Source organism: Eleutherodactylus coqui, chromosome 2, assembly GCF_035609145.1.
Source record: "Eleutherodactylus coqui strain aEleCoq1 chromosome 2, aEleCoq1.hap1, whole genome shotgun sequence".
NCBI classification, from domain to species: Eukaryota; Metazoa; Chordata; class Amphibia; order Anura; family Eleutherodactylidae; genus Eleutherodactylus; species Eleutherodactylus coqui.
In genome coordinates this window covers 84,759,802-84,784,894 of record NC_089838.1, presented here as the reverse complement: position 1 = coordinate 84,784,894, position 25,093 = coordinate 84,759,802, and the positions used below count along the sequence as shown (strand labels likewise).

Here is a 25,093-nt window from a genome sequence, read left to right as displayed (position 1 = left end):
GACGTCTTCCAACATCGGAGCTGTACAGCCTTAAATCATAATGTCTTCAGAGGTCAGACAGTGGATTGGAAAGGGTTAATATGGCACTGCAAGTTGTATGTGGTTTCTAGATACAATGGTCATTGCAAGGTTCTCCTCACAACTGTGTCATGGTTTCCATTGAAAATGGAAATCACAACGCATTGTTGGATCTGTGACATGGCAGATGGCTGATAACGGGGTCCATTAGGTTCCTTCATGGTTTCTATTGTTTCGATGAGAAGAGTATCATTGCATGCAGCGCTATTCTTTCCATCAAATATGACTGAGTAAAAGCCCCAAATCCTCTGAGGCAAATGTGAATATAGGCCAACTTGAAAATCTTGTAATTTAATGCTATTGTAAATTGAAGGATCCCTGTATTTATACAGTATACTGAAGATATGTATTTACTTGTTATTAAGACATGGTTGATATTCTGTTCTGCGGCAATTACAATGTAACATTATCTGTTTATAGACAACAGAAGAAATACATGGCACGCCTTGTTTATTAGATAACACATCTTACAGCACATATCATAGGATGTCTGTTTTTGGATATACTGAATTAAGAGAGTCAAAATGAGCTGTGGTTGTGAAGAAGGCTCTTGTAACTTCCTGTGCATAAGACGTCCCTTAGCTGGTCTTGGCTATGATCCAATTGATGTACTTGGATACATCAGTATATACGCCAGGTTTATTCTCCTCCGCACAGCCAGATCCCCAGCTTACAACGCCAAATACATTTACTGTGCCATCTATTTCACACACCAGAGGTCCTCCTGAATCGCCCTATAGGGAACAACGTAAAGAAGTTTCCTAGTTAGTAATTATCCCATAGTAATCCAGCATAAGGAGGACACTTAGAGCAAGGAAAGGGGAGCTGTCACTTGGAGAGAGTGTCTGAATCTGTCTGGGCTGCGGGCTAATGCAGTTTAAACACTTTGTCACCGGAACTTATTAACCATACGGAAACACTGAAAAGTCACTGTATTCTAGACTGGACTAGTTATAGTCTACTATCACGTTTGTCTAGACCGATATATACACTTGTATGATAACCAATTGATTTGGCCATAAAAGCATGTATCTACACACTGATGTAGCTCCATCCTGAGGAAACAATCGATTTACACCTGATTGTAGAAACGCGTTGATGGAGAAAGGCGTAATAGGAAACAGTATATTAGGTTTCCAGGGATAAAAGTCTAGCTCCTTATTAGAGCATATAATTGGACATCTCTAGGTATCAGAGAGTTATGTGTTAGATTAGTACAAAACAGTTGGTTTGTTGTATTCTGGACGATTCCAAGAATAATTAACCCTTTGCAATCCAATTTTGGATTCAGGGTTTCCTAGGGGGCTTTCTCTTTCTGCCATTAAACAATGGCGCCATCTGCTGGCTAGAGCCAGTACTGCGGTATGGGACATGTTGGAGAGGCCCCCGACATCAGAGCTGTACAGCCTTCAATCAGAATGTCTGAAGACGTCAGGCAGTGGATTGGAAAGGGTTAATATCATGACATCCTGGTTATTTTAGGAATCTGCTAGTAGTTATATGGTGCAGATTTAGTGCTGTAGGGCTATCTTCATAATATCTATTAAGCTTTTCCAATCCACTCTCTGACGTCTGAAGACATTCTGATTGAAGGCTGTACAGCTCTGATGTCGGGGGGCCTCTCCAGCATGTCCCATACCGTAGTACTAGCTCTAGCCCGCAGATGGTGCCATTGTATAATGGCAGAAAGAGAAAGCCCTAGAAAACCCTGAATCCAAAATTGGATTGTAAAGCGTTAAGACTAGAGATGAGCGAGTATACTCGCTAAGGCACTACTCGCTCGAGTAATGTGCCTTAGCCGAGTATCTCCCCGCTCGTCCCGAAAGATTCGGGGGCGGGGAGCTGTGGGGGAGAGCGGGCAGGAACGGAGGGAAGATCTCTCTCTCCCTCTCTCCCGCCCGCTCTCCCCCGCTCCCCGCCGCAACTCACCTGTCAGCTGCGGCGGCCCCCGAATCTTTAGAGACGAGCGGGGAGATACTCGGCTAAGGTACATTACTCGAGCGAGTAGTGCCTTAGCGAGTATACTGGCTCATCCCTAGTTAAGACCCTGATGCATCCACGAGTGAGACAATGATAATTGAGAATCCACTGCACAAGATAAATGCTGTTAACCAGTCCTAGACTAACTTAGTTGCGAGGCTGAATAATGATTGAGCAACAGCATTTATTGGTAATACTGTTGCATCGAATGAGATTGATATACTCGCAACAGACTGAAGATGATTGGGTCTGAAATATAATGAATTGACTCCATGCTGTGTGGGATAACTAGACACCCTAGATAATTGAATGGAAGTATATAAATAAACAAGAGGCCATCTCACTATATGGGGATGTTATTACCCCTGAAAGTCTAAAGACCTCTGTGCGCCGTGTCCCTTGAGATTATATGCAGTGGTCTCAGTATATCTCAGATGAATGCATGAAACCTTAGTGTGTTACAGTGTGACCCCGATCTGTGATTTGATCATTTCGGGATTGATGATTAGTGTACACTATGTATCACATATTGGAGTAAAAACGACTAATAGTATCATGTAAACAAGTATGCGATACTGGATGTCATGTTGACATATTCAGAGAGTAAATTGATGATAAGAGGCCCAATTGACCCAGTGGAGTCCCTTTAAGCCTCTTGAGATGATCAAGTGCATGAATTATTTATATACATATTTACAGGAATATATTAAACATTGAGAGCATCATTTATAACCCGGTACTTGTGGGGTCTCCACAATTAGACTGTCAGTGAAAGCTATAGATTCACTGATAGTTAGATAGAGTGGTGGCAAGAGGCTGTGACAGTTTGTTTTGTATGTACTGTATGTTTCGCCAATTTTTTAATCTATTAAATAAAAGTTATATTTTAGGGAAAAAAAATGTTTTTTCCCATCGGTGATTAGACTAGAGTTATACACTTATTGAGACAAGATGCTAGGCCAAGCACTTAAAATATTGTGCAAAACTCCAGCTTTGATATGTTCAAATGGCTGCTTGCTAGAGATGAGCGAACCTACTCGTTTCGAGTAATTACTCGATCGAGCACCGCGATTTTCGAGTACTTCAGTACTCGGGTGAAAAGATTCGGGGGGTGGGGGGAGGCGTGGCGGAGCGGGGGGTAGCAGCGGGGAACAGGGGGGAGCCCTCTCTCCCTCTCCCCCCCACTCCCCGCTGCAACCCCCCACTCACCCACGGCGCCCCCCGAATCTTTTCGCCCGAGTACGGAAGTACTTGAAAATCGCGGTACTCGGGCGAAAAAGGGGCATGGCCGAGTAGGTTCGCTCATCTCTACTGCTTGCCCATAAAAACATTTCTAATGTTTGTCTCCCTCATGTAACTGATAAATCTTCTCTAAAAAGTAAATATCTTCTTTTTCATGTAAACAGGCAAGAAAGTCATTTTTAAAGAGAATGTCTCATGTTGTTAATTAATTATAGCACAGCATATGATGTCCCTCACAGGCATAATGGATGCTACTAGCTTAATGCATTTACATGGATGAAATATTACACAATTGTACTATTACTTTAGTGTCACAGGTACAAATTATTATAAGCCTGAATCAACTATGATCCTGCAGTATTTTCAACCCCACACAGACTTTGTTCTGGTGCTGTATCTATTAATTGTGCCAAGTTTTTAAACTTTATTTACTTTTTCTGATACTATATTGATTTAGTGATTTGGTTTCAATAGTGTAGATTTGTAGTGAGTTTTGTTCTGAAGCTGTATTTATGTAATGAGCTTGGTTTTGGTATTGTATTTATGTAATGAATGTGGTCCTGGTACTATATTTATGTTGGGAGCTGGGTTATAGTTCTGTATTTATGTTATAATCTCAGTTATGATACCGTAATGAGCTTTGTTATGGGCCTGTGGTTCTGGGACAATAGTTATAGTAGGAGCTAGGTTCTGCCTCTGTGTATGTCTTATGAGCTTGGTTCTGATACTGTATATATGCTAAGAGCTTGGTTCTGGTACTGTATTTATTTACTGTGTATGGTTTGGCTTACCATATTCCTTGATTTTAGTTAACTAATATTGGGGGTACAGTTGGCACTAGCAGACAGGTGTGAAGGCTAGCAAAATATGCATGTGAGCTAGTGGGGCTTGTGTGCCACAGCAGATTTTTAGTCCCAGTCTTGCCCTGCAGAAGTGGATTTTAAAGATATGGTAAATATAAAAGAAGGACTTATACTTTCTGCTGAATCCAGGTCTAACTTTGTCTCAAAAAAATCACTGTAAACATTGCCATAAAGACTTGTGAGGGAAACTGCCCTAAGGGCTCCTACCCACTTGTGTTTTTTTAACGTGATTGTTAATGGGACTTTCTAATGTTAAAAACGCATCGCACAAAAATCGCAAAGCACAAACTTGTTATGCGTTTTTAACATTAGAAAGTCCCATTGACAACTGGGTTAAAAAAACGCAGCGATAAAAAACGCAAGTGGGTAAGAGCCCTAATGCAGTACGGTATCTTTTATTCACCTGGCAGGCATCAACATCCCCTTCTAGGAAGCCAGCACACATCATTCCAGGTAAAATCTTACGACCATGGACAATGGGAGACTGACACTGTGAATCAGGAATTATCGGCATTTGTGCTTCCTGCAGAAAAACTGCATATTGATCTGCTCCTGCAAGGAGAAAGAGGTTACACGCATCCACACATGCAAGATTCTGTAAATGCAATAACTGACATCAGGGATCTGCTTACCCTCGTACTGATAGCCCCAACCGACGACTTCACAATATTGAGCACTTGTGATGCTTTTGCTTTGCGGTAAACAGGCAGGTTGCACAAATTGTGAAAATTGAGCGCAACTACCTTTTATATCCTGTAACTTGACTAAGGCTGTTAATAAAAACATAAATATATATAGTCAATACAACTTATCGGACTCCAAACTTCATTCTATTAAAGGAGTCAAAAATGTCTAATTGCTTGGTACCCCCAATGATCACTAGAATGAACGTCCCAAACCCCCAGTGCCAATTCACTGCATGACCCCAGTGAGGAAGAGAGTGAAGAATAGTGGTCACACATGCTACTCCATGGAAGCAGATGAGTACTCTATGTCCCACAGATGATTGAATGGAGTGGCAGTGACCATCATTCCATTCAAATCCTTCCTCCCTCGGGTATTCGGACCCCATTATTTGCACCAGTGGCGGTCAGACATTTATCACCTATCCTGTGTAATAGTGGGCCCTGTATTCCTTCTTTCACCAAACGTAACACTGGTCTCCTGTGTTTCTCCACAAAATAAAGGTGGTCCTCTGTGTCTCTTCCCTCATTGAGTAATGGTGGTCCCCTGTGTTCCAAGTTTGTCTGGTACCTTCAGAGCTTTACACGTGCTTTTTACACAGCGTGAAGCAGCTGATGCATGGAGCAGTGTGCAACTTTAATTCCCCTTCCCTCACACCTAGTCTCTGAAGCCTCAGAACCAAAGAGAAGAGGTGAGGGGAGGAGGATGCAGGCTGCACACAGTGCCGCTCGCCAGCGGCTGCAGTGCGCTAGGTGAGAAACAAGTGTGAAGATCTGAAGGTACCAGGATTAGTATGCTAAGGAAGGGGGCACTAGGCCCCCCAGACTTAAGGGCCGGTCACAATTGTAACCGCTGGGACCTTTATAGCTATGCCACTGACTATATGGTTAGATGTATGTAGACCATTTTCCTGTAATTATGAGTGTTTCAGCCCCACCTATTGCAAAAAAGGTGCCTAATGTCAGGCACACAGCCATGTAAACTCCATAGACACTTCAACATAAAATAACTCCGTAAAGGTTTTGCATATCCAAGTGATTCTGACATTGTTTTTTCGACACATGTTGTACTTCATTTAGGTGGTAAAAAAACGACTGATAAAATTTGTATATATTTATTGAAAGCGCCAAAATTGGGAAAATTTTGAAAAAATTGTGACTTTTTTTCACATTTTCAACTGCAACATCTCAAATATGTGCAAACAAACTGTTCACATTTTTGAAAAGATATATATTTCCATCTGCTTACTTTATTTTGGATGCACATTGGAAAAACTTCAGTGTTTTTTTTTAACATTTAAAGAATGGACAAATTTAACATTGATTATTAACATTTTGAGGACCATTTTGCTCCCTCACGGATTGGATGGGAGGTGAAACTTAAACTTTTTTTTACTTTTACGTGATCACCATTTTCTATTGGAAAATGGTGATCATGTGACCAGGGACCACGTCCCCCCGTAAAATCTCCAGGCTCTTGGCTATGTTTGGTAGCCAGGAGCAGGGAGATTTTAAATTACCTGGCAATCCGTGGCTTTTGCACATGCGTCCGCCATTTTGGTGGTGGGCGCGTACGCAGAAACCGGGGTGAGGTATGCGGATAAATCTTGGAGCCTTAGGTACATAATCTCATCTTTCCTCATGGATATCTGTGAGGGGAGAGGAAATGTAAACTCTTTTTTAACTTTACATGATTGCTGTTATCTATTGGATAGCAGCGATCATGTGACCGGGAACTACATACAGCGGCTCCCGGTGACATCTCTCTGCTCCTGGATATACATGTTAGCCGGGAGCCACAGAGATTTTTGAATTTCCCGGGCTGCACGCCTGACGTATGACATCTGACGCGTATGCGCTGAAGCGTCGTCGGGATCGGGAGGCCATAACGCCATGGGACATCGTGGAGGACGGGGATGAGTACTCTCAGCTGCCCTGATGGATGCGATCCATCAAGGTAGCTGAATCTTTAATTTTTTAAAACTTTTTATTGACTTTCATATGATTACTGGCATTCAGTAAATGCAGGTGATCATGTGACCTGGGGGAGAGGGGTCCCGCGGCCCGGCATGACAACTTCTGGTTGTCGGCTACCTCCGGTAACTGACAGCATTCAGTTGTCACGTTCACTGCTTGCAGGGTTTTAATCCCTGCAGTGAGCATGTTTTTACGTCCCTGGGGATTAAAGCCCAGCAAGCTAGGATGTAAAAACACTATGGGGTGGTCGCTAAGGGGTTAAACATGGCAATGTCAGAGGATGCCACCTTTGTCACAAGTCAGTTTGCAGAAATCCTGCACTGCTAAATCTACCATGGTCAACTGTAAGTACTAAGGAGTTTCAACAAGTCAGCCAGGAAGCAGCAGACCATGTGTTGTGAGTAGTGAAGCGCGTGGTGATCATCTGTCATATACCATATGGCCCCCAGCTCACATCTTACCTATATCATGCTGAAATGTTTCATCAGAATAGCCTTCATGAAGAATGTATTTCTGTACAGGGAACGTGACAGTCCGCTGATCTGAAGTGTTGAACAGACTCTGTCCTAGCACCACAGAAATCTCATTGACACTCGGTCTGTAAAGAATGGCAGCAAACATTATAGGACTATACATGTAACTATCAGTGGTTTGCTACTGGGAGCATCAAAGTCAGCGTTTACAAGTAAACTTGATGGGGTTGTCAGATGTCCCAAGACAGACTTTTATATCAGGTTTTCCATGGTCACTGCCCATGGTAATGACTGGTAGATATCAGCTCCAAATATTTACACTAGGATCTATAGATCGCTTTGCTGTAAAAAATATAGATCAGAAATAAGCAGTTTCTTGGGGCCCAATTCAGCTTCGTGTTAGTCATAGTTAGATAGGCACTAGACATTGAACAAACCTGTGCTTATATGATAGCCAAGGTCATAAGTAGCAAAGGAGCGAATCACTTTATTTACCTAAAATGACATTTTTGTGCTGAAAAATCCCTCTTAATTGCCGGCCACTAGGAGTCTCCTTTCCTTCTAATTTGCTGTCCACTGCCTGCTGTCATGTGAAGTCCATCTCTAATAATGTGTGATTGTTCCCAGTGAGAGAAACCAAGTAATCTTGTAGACATGATACCTTTTAATGGCTAACAAAAATGCATGATGTTACAGTAAGCTTTCAGGGATATCTCACCCCCTTCCTCAGGCTAATGAATGAAACTAGTTTGGATGGCACATAATTATAACATACAGATGCAGAGGGGAGGAGAACGCATTCCTCTGGATCTAAATAAATGTTCACACACAGAAATTTGAGACTGTTTTGAACTCAAAACAATAGACAAACAGAGCTAAGACATACATCATAAATCAGTCCACTGAGCTCAGGACAGTTTTATGATGTGTCTTATCTCTCCTTCAAACTGCATATGGAAGGAGATGCAGCACCACTTATTGGATGGCAACATTATTACAAGTCAAGTTCTGAATTTTAATGAAGTTTTAAAGCAAAAAAAAAAAAAACTTTAATAAAAAAAAAATTACTATTGGGTAGAGGTCATCCCTCTTGACCTCCTTCAGACCTTTCATACTTTCAACTTATGCAAGAATCCAAGGCTGAGGTTCATTCCATTCTTGGGGGTATCAACATGACCATAAATTTGCATTCCCAAATTCTTCTGTGATGCTGCGACTTGAAATTGCCCTTCAGTACAATAACTCTCATCTGCTCTATGTTGTGTCCCTGACCAAAAAAATGTTTTGCCACAGGTAGTTCAGTCTTTCCGGTTGTATCTGATGGCCTGGCTGTAGACTATAGACTTTTTGATGTGTTTAGGATGGGAACTGTCAATATCAAATTTCTGTGTGTGAACATTTATTTAGATCCAGAGGAATGCGTTCTCCTCCCCTCTGCATCTTTATGTTATAATTATGTGCCATCCAAACTAGTTTCATTCAAAAGCCTGACGAAGGGGGCGAGATATCCCCGAAAGCTTGCTGTAATATCATGCACTTTTGTTAGCCATTAAAAGGCATCATATCTACAAGATTACTTGGTTTCTCTCACTGAGAACAATCACACATTGCTCTACTGGCTAACAGTAGCAAACCTTTTTTTCGTTTTCTCTAGAAAAGGTGACACTAAGATGGATTACAGGAAGTGGGAAGAGCCGTGCTTGCTGATGTCTTTTGCGGCCTGTGGAAGTCTATATTAAAGCTGTAGAAATGAGGAGGGGAGACAGGGGCTGAGACAAATACAGAGACATGGCTACAACCTTTGGTAAAACTGCATCTACACTGCTCAGTACTCCTGTATAATGTTTTCCATGATGCTGTGTAACAGTCCACTAAAAACGCCAAAAAATATGGCAACATTCAAGACATAAATTTGAACTGCATTATTGCAAAATTTACTGTGCATTTAAATTTGTTCTTAGTGAACATTTTGTACCAATTATAAGCAAAAAGGTGACCTCTTTAAATAGGAATCTGTTAATAGACTCGCATCCCTTTTGAGTTAGGTGTTAGTTTGCATTTTGGCCAAAACACGTAAGCTGACAGACCATGGCAAGGCCAGCACCACTAGGGAATATAGTGATTCAGCCTGCCCTGCAGTTTATCAGGGAGTGCATATTTGGCTTCTTTTTCTGTGAGTTACGTCTTTGTACATTTTTCTCTCCTCTGATTTTATTTAGCTATTAGGGAGATGACATAGGTTCTGACGGATGCATGGTGGCCTTGCCGTGGCCTGTCAGCTTACGTGTTTTGGCCAAAATGCAAACAGTGCTTGCAGTGTGCTATAGATGCTGGGGGAGCCAAGGATGTCATGCCAGTGTAGCGTACTATGGTGATACAGGGCAATCCACTGCTGTGCCAGTAGGGGTTGCATTCCTGTATGGTATGGTGCACTTGAACTGATACCAAGGATGCCTCCTATAGATATATGTGCGGGCTTGTTTGACATGAGTGACTGCTCATTAGTCTGCAGTAGACATTTATCTCTCCCATATTGCAATCTGACTTTCTGCATGCTACTAGGGTATATGGTGATTGAGCCTGCCCTGCAGTTTATCAGGTGGTGCATGTTTGGCTTCTTCTTCTGTGAGTTATGTTTGCTTTTTACATTCGGCCACTTTAAAGAGTAACATGAATCTATATACATTTATTTCACTCAGGATGTACTGTCTGAATCTCTGTGCATTGTCCCCCATGATGCTGTTACTTATTTGTCTGTGCTACAGAAAGATCGAGAAGAAGAGATTCTGCTCTTTTATGTGTACAGTATATGGAGACATCACAGCAGATAGTTTCCACCCACCAGCTCAGGGAAAACTGAAAATTAGAGATGCAACTTGCAGAGGGAGAAACAAGTGAAAATTGCAGGATATAAGTTATAGAATGACCAGATATAGCACTACTACTCTTGTTCACGCACAGCAGATTATTCTGAAATGTCACCTGAGATTTTAGGTACACTTTAAGGATTTTCCTTGATCATACAAGTGATTTATTACAGCCCATGTCTGCTGTGTCGTCATGGTTGTGTAGTTTGAGAATAAAATCGGAGCACAACTATGTATTTTCAGCAAAATAACTGTATGTACAGATGTTTTATACCTTACCTACGATCCAAACAGTGAGCTGCAGTTAAAACCCAGCAGGAGGAGATGAGAGTCCCACCACAAAAGAAGTCCCTAATATAGAGAGCGGCCATATAAGGATGAGATGCAGGGAGTGCTACCAATCCACCTACAATACGTAGTGCTACAGATGGACTTTTCCGAAATGTCATTCCACAGTCTGCAGGCAAGCCTTGTGTGAGATCCTTATGAACTTCTGAAGTATCTGAGGTATTGACAGATGACACAAACTGTGTTGTAGGCTTGGGTTCATTGGTTTGTGGAGGTGAAGTACTAGCTGCAAAGACACAAAAAGGATATTGCGGGGTGAAGAGTCCTGTCACTCTGTAGGAAGTATTCTTTAGCGCAGTTCAGATAATCATCTTTAACTGAGTTTGTCAGAGATGGTCTTTCTATTTTAAGTAAGTGAACTTCTGACTGGAATAAAGTTCTCATTTTGGGTTCTTGTGGTTGATGTTATACACCTCTTTAGGCCACAGACAAATGATTAGTGGTTTGTAGAATCAGGCAGTAACAATCTAATCATCATTTTCATGACCGATGACAAGTGAGCAGAGTCCTTGCTGTCTACCGAACAAGCACTGTGCCCTACTGATTCTCTAAGGATTGCTACAAGCTGCATTTACATTCAGTGATCATACTGACAATATTTTTACAGATTGAGATCAATGATAGTTTTATCATTTATTGCTGATCTTTAGGAATGATACATAATAAAAACATTAGAATGTTTGGCCAGTGTAACACGTGTTAGTAAAGTAAGTCAATTATAGGTAGCCCTTCAGTATAGATATTAGATTAGTAGAAACTTGTTACTGTATGTAGCATTGGGCCACATGGACTGAAATGACTAATACAAGTGTAAATCAAAAAGCAATGCCTCTGTGTCTGTAACTATTTATCTATTCAAGTGACTGTGAATAGCTATGAAGGATGTTTTGTAGGTGTCTTTACTCTACTAATGTATGCTTTTCTTCTTCAGACTGAGGGGTAAGAGCCATAGATGTAAGGCTAAAACAAAGCGTTGTCAATGAATTTCTGGTGATAGAGGGATGTGCCCCTAAAGGAATCCATAATCGGCTGAATAATGTTTATGGGGGCAATGTGCGGTGTTGGGTGAAGAAGTTTCAAACACGAGAAACCAAACTTGCAGATAAGCCAAGAATTGGTCGCCCATCGACATCAGTCACCAATGAGAGCAAATAGTGTTCTGATGAGTTGATTCAAGGTGACAGATGCAGCATATTTTAGGATGTTGCTGATGCAGTGCATATCTGCATAAGCAATGATTACTGACTTGGGGTATCATAAAGTTGTGGATTCCCAAGTAACTGACAGTTGACAATCAGAGGAGGGTGGTGGAGGTTTGTCAAGAGTTCCTGGATGGTTGTGAAGATGAGGAACAGGACATCTTGAAAAATTTGGTCACTGAGAATGAGACATTGGCATACCTGTTTGACCTCAAGAGTAAAATTCAATCTGAGTAATGGCGCCAAAAAGATTGTCCATATCCCAAAAAATTAAAATCTGCCAAATCAACCCAGAAGGCGACAACAACAGTGTTTTGACACACTGTGCGTTATTTTCATTGACTTTTCTGATAGGTGTCGCACAAAACAACAAAACCAACATTGTAATGTAGTGGCCCAGTACATGCTTTCTCGGTCACTCCATAAATGTCATGCATGTAATGTCTTATGTAGATGCACTGTGCAGAAAATGTCTTGTCATTCTTTTTTTTTTTTATTCATTTTATTTATTAATAATAAGCAGTTTGTGAAATACAGAGTAAGAAGAACTTTGTATGATACATAGTGATATGAGTAAGAACAGAATTTCAAGCTTTAAATTAACACAGATTTTGTTACTGTATCTCTCAGGCTGTTCGATTGTATATTTGTAACAATAAACTTTTGAACTTATAAAAACAATGAAATCGGATTCTGCTCTTCCTTATTCTGGATCCTGGGGATTGAAAGTTGCAGGTTTTTCAGGCGCTTGTCAGTGGGGGGGGGGGGGTGTTAGGAGGTGGGGAGGGGGAGGAAGGGGGTTAGCTTAGGATAAGTTTAGATTTCAATGAATGATCAGAGTGGAGTGACAGTCTAACCAGGCTCCCCATACTTTTTGGAATTTAGTCGGGCAGCCTCTATTTTGGTATATGATTTTTTCATATGAGGTTACAGTATTTATGGTTTGGATCCAGTGTGGGACCGAGCGGGGCTCCGTTGCCATCCATTTTGTGGCTATCTCTTTACGGGCCAGGAATAGTGTCCTTTCAAGAAAAACGCGAGTATGGTATGGCCACACCTCCTCCTCCAGCAAGCCGAACAGCGCCACCTTAGGGTCCAATTCGATGGAAAGTGGGGGCCGTAAAAGTGAATTCACAAGGTTTGTCACTTTTGACAAGAACTCCTTGACGAAATGACACTCCCAGATCAGGTGCCAAAAGTCCGCCTTCGGTTGGTGGCATCTCTGGCATGAACCTGAGGTGGTACTGCGCATTTTATGTAAACGGTTGGGAGTAAGGTAGGCTTGGTGTATAATGTATAATTGGATTAGTTTATTGTTTACGGCTGGTGACACTGACAGGTGGGATTCAGAGATATCCTGCCACTCCTCAGGTGTGAGGGAGGTGATGGTGAGTTTCCATTTGTCGTATGCTGGGAGTGGGTTGGGATCTATTTTAGCTGAGAGGAGGTGTGTATATAGGGCTGATATTAGGCCTTTGGGTCCTTGGGATTTGAGGATGCCTATTGTGGGGAACTTAGATATACGGGCCGAGGGGGGAGGGAATTGGGAGTTTAGTGCATGTCTTAGTTGGAAAAATCTGAATAGTTGGAGGTGTGGGGCCTGCAGCTTATCGCGCAGTTGCGTGAATGTGGGGAGTATTCCGTCTATATATATATCTTTTAGTGCTTGTACCCCCTGGGCGATCCAGTACTGTGGGTCTGGAACGAACTGTAGTGCAGTAAGGCCGGGGTTATTCCAGAGGGGGAGTTCTGGTACCACCCCCTGGTAGCTCTGCAGTGTCTTTACTTCTTTCCATACGCTGAGAGCCAATTTATGAAGCGGGGTTAGTTCAGTGTTTTTGGTGCATTCCGGAAATTCTAAAAAATTCAGGAGGTTATGTCCAGTTACTTGTTTTGTAAGTTGTTTGTCTGCCATAGGCAGTTCTTTTTCTAGGACCCAAGCTCTGATGTTTCGCAGTTGTCCCGCTAGGTAGTAGAGCCGGAGGTCCGGAAGGGCCATTCCGGCTTGCTCTTTGGGTCTTTGTAAGGTAGATAGGCTCATCTTGGAACGAGAGGAATTCCAGATGAATGTTATTATCAGGGAATTTAAAGACTTGAAGAATCGCTTGGGGACACTCACTGGCATGTGCTGTAAAATATATAAGCATTTGGGTTGGATGACCATTTTGATGAGGTTTATACGCCCAGCTACAGAGAGTGGCAGCTTAGCCCATCGTTTCAGTTTATATTTTATGTTCTCTAAAAGTGGGTTTATGTTGTCTGCTATTGCATTGTTATGGTCATATGACATGAGCATCCCCAGGTATTTGAATGTTGAGACTGGTTTTAGTCCATATCTTGCGACGCAGGGGTCATTTTTTGGGCTAGTCTCTGTGTAAAGGATTGTTGATTTGGACCAATTGACATATAGTCCGGAAAAGTGGGAGAATCTATCTATGTGTGTCATGGCTTGGGCAAATGAGTTTGATGGGTTCGATAGAAATAGGATTGTGTCATCTGCATATAGTCCCAGTTTGCTTTCAAGGTCTGACCATTTAATGCCGGTTACACTGGGGGCGCTTCTCAGTCGGATCGCCAATGCCTCAATGGCTATGGCAAATAAGGCCGGAGATAGAGGGCATCCCTGTCGGGTGCCTCTTGTCAATTGGAATTCCGCCGATGGGATGCCATTGACGACTACATTTGCGCTCGGGGACTTATATACGGTTTTGACCCATTGTTGGAAGTTTGATCCGTTTTGGATTCGGACCTAACAGGCTTCCAGAAAGGCCCACTCCACAGAGTCAAAAGCTTTTGCCATGTCAAGTGAGACCAGAGCCCAGGGCATGTTGTATTGCTTACCTAATTGGATAGCTGTTTGGACTCTGCGGATGTTTATGGTCGTGGATTTTCCCGGCATAAAGCCCGTCTGATCGGGGTGTATGATGGAAAGGATCACCTGGTTCAGTCTAGTGGCCAGAATTTTGGTCAGGATCTTATAATCTGTGTTTACTAGTGATATAGGCTGATAAGAGCCGCAGTCTGTAGGGTCCTTCCCAGGTTTCAGGATCACTACTATAGAGGCTTTATAGAATGAAGGTGGGAGTGCTTTGTCTAGTTGTGCTTGGTTTAGTACCTCAAGAAGTTGTGGGCCTAGTTGTTCATAGTATTTGCGGTATGTCTCTATTGGGAGACCGTCGGGTCCTGGTGATTTATTGAGAGCCATATCTTGGATTATTAGTTGGATCTCTTCCAGCGTAATGGGAGCTTCTAGGAGGCCGACTTGCTCTTCAGAGAGGGTTGGGAAATTTAAGTCGTTTAGATAATCTAGAATATCTGTCACGGTGTTGTGAGAGGAAGAACTATATAAGTTAGCGTAGAATTCTTTAAAGCAATTTGTAATAGACGGGGCATCAGTGAACTCTATTCCGTGTTGATTCTTGATCTTAAAGGAGATGTCCCGCGCCGAAACTGGTTTTTTTTTTTTTTAAATACCCCCCCCGTTCGGCGCGAGACAACCCCGATGCAGGGGTTAAAAAAACCACCCGCACAGCGCTTACCTGAATCCCGGCGGTCCGGCGTCTTCATACTCACCTGCTGAAGATGGCCGCCGGGATCCTCTGTCTTCATGGACCGCAGGGCTTCTGTGCGGTCCATTGCCGATTCCAGCCTCCTGATTGGCTGGAATCGGCACGTGACGGGGCGGAGCTACACGGAGCCCCATAGAGAAGAGGAGAAGACCCGGACTGCGCAAGCGCGGCTAATTTGGCCATCGGAGGGCGAAAATTAGTCGGCACCATGGAGACGAGGACGCCAGCAACGGAGCAGGTAAGTATAAAACTTTTTATAACTTCTGTATGGCTCATAATTAATGCACAATGTATATTACAAAGTGCATTAATATGGCCATACAGAAGTGTATAGACCCACTTGCTGCCTCGGGACAACCCCTTTAAGGATCATATTTGTTTGGTTTTCCCGTTTAATAAGGTTGGCGAGTAAGTGGCTAGATTGGTTCCCTAGCTCGAAGTAGTGTTGCTTGGAGAAAAATAATTGACGTTTGGCTTTGGCGTGTAATTGGTGTCTATAAAGTCGGGATAAACTAAGCCAGGCTATTTTATTGGCGTCTGTGGGGGCTGATATGTATGTTTTTTTGGCCTCTAGGGTCTGATTTTCTATCTCTTTGTCGGCTTGGGATGTCGATTTTTTAATGTGTGAGATGGCAAATTTGACGAATCCTCTGATATAGGCCTTAAGAGTGTCCCATTTCAAGGCAGGGTGGGTATTGTCCTTGTGGGCATCTAGGAATAGGGAGATGTGGAAGGGCATCTGGTCATCCGATCCAATGAGTTTAAGCCAGAATGGGTGAAGTTTCCAAGTGGGCCTTATATTAATTTGAGGGAATTTTAGGGTTAACAGTATGGGGCTGTGGTCAGAGATGCCTCTCGGGCAGTGTGTTATGTTTGAGAGATATACTGCCAGTTCTATGGAACTGAATATGTAATCAATTCTTGTTAGCGCGTTGTAACCTGGTGAATGGCAAGTATATTCCCGCGTTTCGGGGTGGTGGAGTTGCCAAAGATCGACCCATCCGACGCTTTTGATTAGTTGTCTCAAAGGGGAATTTAAGGTGGGGGTAGAGTTAGAGGGTGTATGGAATTTGTCTTTAGTAGGGTCCATTACCATGTTGAAATCGCCTAGGCAAATCACTTCCGCCAATGGGTAGTGGTGTGCAAACGCTATAGCAGTCTGCAGAAGATGGGAGTTGTTATGAGGTGGGTTGTAGATGGATAAAATGACATATGGTTTGGAGTCTATTTCTCCGTATATAAATATGAATCTTCCTTCGGGGTCTCTGCGGGTGGCAATTGGGTTCCAGCGCACCGACTTGTGAATTAGTACCGAGACGCCCCTGGAGGAGGAGGTGTGAAAGGAGTGAGCGGTCCACTGGATCCATTGTTTTGAAAGGGTGTCTACCTTGTCCCTGATGAGATGGGTCTCTTGTAAGCTGATAATGTGTGGGTTTAATTGCTTAATATATGAGAATACTGTCCTTCGCTTGAGTGCTGTACAGAGCCCTCTTACATTCCAGCTAAGACATTTTAGGGACATCATTGCTTACGTGGATATAGAGTTTAGCTATCATGTCTGTGTCTTTCGGGTGGGGGAGGAGGGAGGGCATTGGTGGGTGTGAGGGGAGGGGTTGTGTTAGCGCCTGCTTGTGGAAAGCATTAGTGGAGAGCAGAATACAACAATTTAAACCATTAATCATTGACATCTCGCTAAAATTGTGCCGTGGATGTCAAAGAAAACTACAAAATAAAAGAAGGGGGAAGAAAGGACGAGGGGAAAGGAAGGGAAAAATTAGGGGAGAAAAACCAGAAAAGAGAAGCGATTTAGCTACAATCTAACTAGAAGTAGCAGTTGTTGTGTTGTTGGGGGGAGTCTCTTGATGGCCTTTAGAGGCTTGAGGTTGACCGCCGAGCTCCAATAACAGCTTTAAAGATGCCTTGGCCGTGTTACACACCGTCTATGAGTCGAGGGGGTGCTGAAAACTTGGGTCACGACAGGGTTTAAAGTCCTGTTGCTAGGTGTGGTGGGGACGGTCATCCTTTTGATGTTTTGGAGTGCATATCCAGCCACTCCAGGGCCTCCGTGGGAGATTGGAGGAAGACCACCTTCCCCTGGGCTACTATTCATAGGCGTGCAGGGTATGCCATTGAATAGGGGATGTCTTTCTTTGAATTTCCGTTTCACTTCTGTGAAGGTGGCTCTTTGTTTTTGTAGCTCGGCCGAGAAGTCGGGAAATATGGATATCGCTGTGTTGTTGTACTTTAGTGGGCCTTTTAGTCTGGCTTGACGTAATGCAGCATCTCGGTCTCTGCAGTTTAGGATCCATACTAGAAAGGGGCGCGGGGGGGCTCCCAGCTGTGGTGGTTTTGCAGGGACTCGGTGGGCTCTTTCTACTGTAAAATGGGTAGAAAAGGTGTCGTCTCCCAATAGCGTTTTGAGCCAAGTTTCCGCGAATGTTTCCAGGTGGGAGCCCTCTGATTTTTCGGGTAGGCCTATTATGCGCAGGTTATTACGGCGCGAGCGATTTTCCAGATCATCTGTTTTGGATTGACAGAATTCTATTGCTCTTGTTGCCTTCTTGACCGCCGTAGTTAATGGGCGCAGTGAGTCTTCTGCGTTGGAAACGCGGTCCTCCATTTCCCGCATTCTGTCACGCATATTGTGCAGGTCTTGTCTTAGCAGGGAAACGTCGGATTTGATTTCCTCTATTTTGTTAGTAAGAGAGGATTTGCAAGTGTTGATCGCGTCTAAGAGTTGACGCATGGTGGGTTCTGGGTTTTGCCCTGTTTCATTTTCGGGTTCTTTCGCCTGTGTGGGTCGCGTTGTACGCGGGGTGTGATCAGAGGTTTCAGTGCGGGAGAATTCTTTTAATGTTTCGGCGGCAGTGCCGCCTTTCGCACGTGTACTCATGTTAGAATTCGTTAGATTAGCGTGGCGGGTTATGAAAGTTGTCGTTGTAGTATAGACGGTGTCGGTGTTTGCTTGTAGAGATCAGAGGTCTGTATCTTGGTATTGTTGTGGGCTGCTAAGAGGAGAGTGTTCGGTCGTCCAGACCGTGGCAGCGCCCGGTTATCTCTGGCCTAGGTCCAGCCGCGGCAGAGGGGGCAAGGGGCTGCGTCAGTCCAGCGCGGCAATCCGCCAGTCGCAGGGTACAACAGTCCGCCTCTGCCGATGTGGTCCAGGGACAGAGGCAGGTCGGTGTCTGTCGCGGGGTCTCTTGTTTATTGGCCCGGTTCAACTCAGTCCGCTCGCAGGAGGGTAATGGGGTAGCCGGCCCCTCGACTATCCTAAGGGATAGGGTGGTCTTGTCATATCGTGGGCCGTCTGGCCAGGTTTTGTGACTGTAAGGGGTCTATTTAGTCAGTCTTGAGTGTTGTTCCCCAGCCCCTTGTAGGTAACTTACAGTTTGCTGCCGGCTCCGCAGGGCCGGTTCCGAGGGGGGGGGGGTCCCTTCAGGTGTAGGGTCCCGAGCGGCGTAGTCCGGTGGTGGCAGGGCGGTCAGGAGATGAGATGAGCCGCTGAAGATGAGCCGCCGGGGGCGGCCGGGCCAGCCGCAACCCGCGCCGGAGGTAAGAGGAGAGGTCTTCAGCCTGCAGGGCCGGGATCAGATCGGCGTGCAGCCTCGCGGCCGGCATGCCGTATGGTGCTAGGTATCACTGCTGGTAAGCGGTGGGGGCTGCCGTGCGGTGGGTCCAGCGGGGTGCGACTTCCGACGGGCCCCGCGGCAACAGCGCAGGCACGAAGAGGTTCCGCGTCGCCCTCCAAAGGAGACAGCTGTTCGGCGGCACCGCGGCCTCCAGGCAAGGTAGGGAGAGTGCACAGCCCCGCCGCGGGTCCAGCCGGAGACAGACACCCACCGACGGGGAGCGGGCGGCGAGCCTTGGTTCGCGGGGTCGGTCGCAGGTGGGCGGCGTCGGGGCAACCAGAGCCGGCAGATGGTCTGCAGCTCTCGCTCGGGTCTCGCGGCGGTGGTCCGGACGCAGGGGAAGCGGAGCGCTCCTCTCTATAGGAGTGAAGCTGGCAGTTTCAGTGGGGGGGTTGCCCCCACCCGGCTCACGACAGGCGCAGGTCTCCGCGGTCCAGAGGCAGCGCAAAGGGGCTCCGGTGTGAGTGGAGCGGTGTAATCAGCTCCGGGTGTCAGAGGAGTCTCCCGCTGGGTGGCAAGTAGGAGAAGGTGGTCCGCGAGGGTCTCGGTGCAGCCGGGCGGCAGGATAAGGTGGCAAGGTAGGCTGTGTGCAAAGCGCGGGAAAGATGGCAGGGCGTTGGCGCCGTCTCTCACCCGCAGCTCTATTATGGGAGTCAGGGGGCTTCAGTCGTCCTCAACTGCGGTCCAGTTTGTCCGTAGAGGTTTAGGAACCCATTGGCATTATTTAGGACATTCAGGTTCTGGTCAGGCCAGGATTTTGAGCTGATTTTGATGTCCCCCCTGGGGAGCTCCTCTCACTTGCGACTCTCCATGTTGGTCGCAGGCCACGCCCCCATGTCTTGTCATTCTGTTTTGTGTATTGCACAGTTGCAGTGTGATGGGTTAAATGTCTTTCTGCAAAAGTAACAATTTCTGTCCTGTCACGTGGTATGAGAGAAGGTATAAATCTGAGTGCATGAGAGCGGAAAAAGGTCCTTGTCTTCTGGGTTTGTGTTAAAGATTGCTGGCTGCATGGGGGCACCTTCAGCCCTCATGTAGTGAAGAGCGGAGGAGGAGGAAAGGTCTCCCTAGTGCAAGGATCAGCATGAATTGTAAGTGAGCCCCAAAGAGAGAGAGAGAGTGAGCAGAGAGCAAAAAGTCTTTTAAAGCCTAGTGCAGAGGTACTCAATTAGTCATTTGTCACACCCATTCGTCCTGATGTCAGGGACCGCCCGGTGGAGGTACTGTACAGGCATTGTTCACACTCAAGCATCCTGAAGTCTGGGTCCTGCTGAGTGGAGGTACACAAATTTACTTAGTCACACACCGGCGGCCTGAAATCTGGGTCTGCCATGTGGAGGTACTGTAGCTGTTCTAATTCCTGCACTATTCAAACCTGTCATTTGTGCCTTGTATCGCTAAAGTTTCAAGTAAAAGTTATTCCAGGCGCTGACCATTCACGGGGACCTGAGGTACTATAATACTGTCTGTGGCTCATTTATTTCCTCGCCGATGTTCATGCTGGTGGGTGCTGGAATGGTGGCGTCACCCGTGACAAACTCCTCACCTGTTCTAATGTTTATTGGGCATCCCCATGCCGGGGGTGTCCAGAAGAGGCCCAGCGCTGCCCTGGCCTTGGCTGCGTGCATTCCTCCGGGAGGGAGGGTGGTAAGTGCTGCTGTGACAAGCCAGCATCTTGCCCTCCCAGCTCCTCAGCATAAGCCATGTGTTTGGGGTCACCCTACAGGACGCTGCAGTAATACTTATGAAGCTGTGGGAGGCCATCAGGAAGAAAAGACCTCACACATCGTTTTTCACAACCCAGGCAATTTCCAAAATGAAGGGGTCCACAGTGCCTCATCCACTTTATGTACCTGTCTCAGCCAATGAAGGACAGCCTACATGTCATGAATTCTGAAAACTTGGAAAAAGTTAAAGGAAGAAAGCAAACTCCTCAACTTTTCCAAACTAGATTTCATACTTGGGTTCAACAATGGCATAAATGTAGTGGTGGCTATCTTCAACAGTATTTTCATGGACAGGAGACTTCAGGCTTTATTCTATGTCACTTTTGCTTTGATCTGTTTATTAATAAAGTTGTGGTGACTTTGGAGGTATTACATTTTGATTCCCCCTTATACCCCTGTCTACTCTATGTACCACTCTATATATGTACTAAGCATTTTGCCTTTTACCTAATGTACTCTGACCATACACATTAGATAAATGTTATCCAAATAGGCTTATGTAAAAGAGACCAGGAGACTATCTAATCTGTATGTTGGTGTCCTGACTCTTTCCTGATGGTAAATGTCAAAAAGAAGAAGTATCAACCATGTTAGTTTCAACATGCCTAATTGTTTGTTCTCACATAAGATAAACCACCACCAGAAGAATCAGGCAGCAGCTTTTCCCCCTCTCCTCTTTGAGTGCACATGCGCTTGTGCAACTATTTGAGGGAAGATTCAGTCGCAAGTGTGAATGTTTAGTCGCAGGAGCAAAAATGTTGTTGCCTGGCTGAAGCTCCACACTCGGAATTAGCAGGAACTTCCTGTGAACTCAAAGAAAGAGAAACTGTGTCACATAGTTGTGAGGGCAGAAACGCTATCTTTTCTCCTTAGGGAGAGTACCTAGATGGTGAATGAAGAGACTCAAAAGGCCATTCATGCTCCTCTGGGTAATATGCAAATAAGGGAGATGGAATAATACCTCCACAGTGCCATCTATTAGTAGAAGAGCAAGTACTGCGGTGCCTGTGCTGGAGTGAGAGAAGCACAGATAGGGCCAGAGACTTTTTAGTGTTCACAGATAGCTAGAAAGCAGTAGAGGGACTGCTGGAGTGTGTGAGCGAAGAGACTTCTGCTACCGGACAAGAGAACCAAGTGTAAAGAGAGACTACCATTTAGCTCCCTATAGTAAGTAATAATAGTTGACACCACATGAAAGAGGAGATTGGACTTGCATAGAAGAGATCACAAATACTTCATCAGAAATCATAAGTGAGTTTAGCCTCAGAAAAACCTAGCCAAGTGTGCACTCGCAGAAACGATCAGAGAATTAGCAGGCCTACAATCACACTAGTCACTGGAGACGCCAGGAGAGATGTGGGGCTCGGAGATCTGCTAACAAACTGTTATTGGGAATTTCCTAATCCTTCGAACCCAATAATCCTGAGAAACCACAGATTACTCAGATACGATAATTGTTCTGTGTAAAAGGGCCTTCACTCTTTCCCGGTTCATTGGTTAAAACAATATAAGTATTTATTTATGTAACCCTGGTGTCCACTTCATATCCTATTAACTGTATTGCCGACCACCTACCCTGACGTTTGTGGTGAGGGGTCAAGAAGAAAAACTATCAGTCAAGCTTGTACAGCCGTGAGGGATCTTTGGTGTATGGCCACCTTTTTGACCATTCATCTCATGTACAGTACCTGGTAACTGCTGGCAGCTTGGGATTAGGCAATGTTCCCAGGTCAGTATTTCATTCTTTATTGTGAAACACCAGGGTTGTGTATCTCCATCTGGGTTCCTGAAGATTGAGAAAAGATAATACTATTAGAAAAGTATCTTATATTGTGACAGTCTGCACTATCCTGGGTAGTAGTATAGCAGGGAATAGCTAGACCGGTCGTCTCATAATTGAGGTAGGAATAGCTTTATCCACATGACTCAACTGCCCAGGTACTTTGTATCAAGTTCTTTACCTTTCATGTAAAGTGCTCAGCAGACAAGAATATGAAGCTGATATAGTTGGCAAAGTATATTATGGTAACAATGCTTAAAGGGGTTCTGACACGAATAAGGTTTTTATGCTTTAACAGCCATTGTTCCCTGGTCTGCCTAATGGACACAGGGAACCCACGATTTTTGGCGTGTTAAAGCATAAAAAACCTATGCTTACCTTTTTCCTCTGTTGATGTTGTGCAGCGGGGGTCATCTCCCAGCAGGCTTTCTTCTTCCTCCAACGAGCCAGGACGGGCCGCCCCCCTGCAGGATTGCGTGCAGGCGCAGAAGACAGGTGCCCTCTGAAAGGAGTCAGGACGGGCCGCCTCTCCACTGCGCACGTGCAGATCTTGCAGTTCAGCCAGGACGGACGAGCCGCCCACAGCAAGCACTGCTTGTGACGTAGCGCCCATCCGTTCACCTCGGAAGTGGCTGACGGATGGAGCAGAGCAGGAAGCTGTCATTTTGACCGTCCAGCTCTGCTTTTAGAAGCCACAGAAGAAGATGCCCGATGGAGGGGACATGCCTGACGATCGGTCCTGGACAGGCAAGGTAAGTAAAAAAAAATTTTCTCATGTCAGAACCCCTTTAAAGAAGATTTTTGGGACTATAATATTGATGACCTATCCTCACTACATCTGATTAGTGGGGTCCCACTCCTGGCACCCACAGAGATCAGCTTATTCTAGTATTACCTGCAGTATGGGTGAGATCCTAGACCATGTCCCTGTGCATGCTTTAAGCTGTATGATGAAATCTCATGTTGTATGACCTCAGAATCCCAGTTTAGACAGGCAGTTCCTGTTGCAGTGACGTTTGCTGTACCCCTGTAACTGGTGCCATTGCCTTGGTAGCAAGTCTCATGCTGATCTTTAAAAAAAGGAAACATTTTCAAGAAAAGTTATAAGTAAAGATGTAACTACATAAGTCATATCAATACTTACTTATTTCACAGCGCTCTCCTGAAAATCCCTGGGCACAGCCGCAGATAAGATCTTCTCTGTGTTTGATGCAGTGCCCGCCATTGAGGCATGGGTTGTGAGCACAATCTGCAAATCCAGAGCAGCAGAACATCTTAAAACCTTTAGTATTATTGTGTGTAAGCTAGATAGTGTGGAAATTAAATTGTGTTCAGGACTGATGTGAGTGATGCCCATTTTCATAAAGTGTAGGCACTATGATGCATATCAGTGGATTACGGGGGATAAATAATATACTACAGGGTACTGGACAACACTTCTAAACAGTGCAGATGTAAGTGTTGATGGATGGAATAAGGTGGCACCTATGTGATTATCCTTCCCAGGAGGTCCCCAACCACCCTATTTCAGGCAATATTTTACATTTTTAATTTCTTTCTCCCATGCATCTGAGTTTACACCCCCCAACATGTGTGCTTATGTGTCCATTTGTGTATGTCTCCAACCTACGTTTCCCAATTATTGCTTTACAGACTTGTCCTTTCTCGTGGCACATGCATTCTTCCAAAATGGGAGGTGTATATCTCAGCCACTTTTCCTTTGGTTCAAAATACTTTTGCAGCTTTTCAACAAAGCATTTGTCTAGAAGATACACAAAACATATTTCTATCAATTGCATCACGTTCCCAGACAAAGCTTATACTTGGCTGGACTCAGACATGCAGTTTCTGATACAAAGTTTTGAGCCTGATCTTCTAGTCTTTCTACAATACTTTTCTTTCTATTTAGATCTACTTGTGATTTGGGCTCAAAAAGCTACATTAAAACTTGCCCCCAAAACTGTGTGTGATTCCAGCCTTCTTGTGGTATGTTCACACACTGGTGATTTTTTGCAGAAATTTCCTATGACTTCAAATTCATTCCATACATGTGTATTTTCTTTCCTGCAGCATGGATTGTTGTTGTTAGCTGTTTAGTTGTTCACGCCCCTCGGTGAACCTAAAGGTGAGCTCCCTCCATGTTTTTCGGTTTTGCACTGCTTCTTTCAGTTGGCTGATATGCATGCCAGTATCAGCTCTGACAGTATCAGCCATTGTGTCCTTTGGTAAGCCATATTAAAATAAATTGCCCCAATAGGGACAGCCCCATGTCTCAAACCTAAGGGACCTAGTCTATCCCTAGATGGAGGATAGGTAAGAAGTTTAAAGAAAATGAGACCTACACAGAAGCAATAGGCACAGGAAATTAGTTGACAGGAGTCCGCTTTCAAACCAAACACCACAGACATGACATAATACAGACAGGGGTGAGGATTTAGGCATCCAATGACCCATTGGATGGAGGAAACAGACAGGACAGGACTTGGGCATCCGTCAACCCATGGGACTGAGGGTACAGACAAGAGAGGGTTGGGTTCAGGCATCCGACAACCCTTTGTATGGAGGGAACAGACAAGACAGGACTTAAACATGGACAAAACTGGATCCATACAGGAGAAAAGCAGAGACGACCAGAATAAAGACAAGGTAATAACAAATACACATCCATGATGGCTGAT

The 25,093-nt window shown here is 44.6% G+C and overlaps 1 protein-coding gene across 1 annotated transcript in view; it reads right to left on the bottom strand.

The window, feature by feature from the left end:
* Positions 1–523: 523 nt before the first annotated feature.
* Positions 524–25,093, bottom strand: part of F12 (coagulation factor XII) — a 39,391-nt gene continuing 14,821 nt past the window's right edge. Inside the window, exons 6-14 of the mRNA XM_066589805.1 lie at positions 24,046–24,177; positions 23,560–23,664; positions 23,311–23,485; positions 22,324–22,421; positions 10,443–10,737; positions 7,285–7,421; positions 4,796–4,933; positions 4,567–4,715; positions 524–812 (exon numbers count right to left, since the gene is read on the bottom strand). Of these exons, the coding sequence (XP_066445902.1) occupies positions 657–812; positions 4,567–4,715; positions 4,796–4,933; positions 7,285–7,421; positions 10,443–10,737; positions 22,324–22,421; positions 23,311–23,485; positions 23,560–23,664; positions 24,046–24,177 (1,385 nt within the window). The 3' untranslated portion in view covers positions 524–656. The remainder of the gene's footprint in view (positions 813–4,566; positions 4,716–4,795; positions 4,934–7,284; positions 7,422–10,442; positions 10,738–22,323; positions 22,422–23,310; positions 23,486–23,559; positions 23,665–24,045; positions 24,178–25,093) is intronic.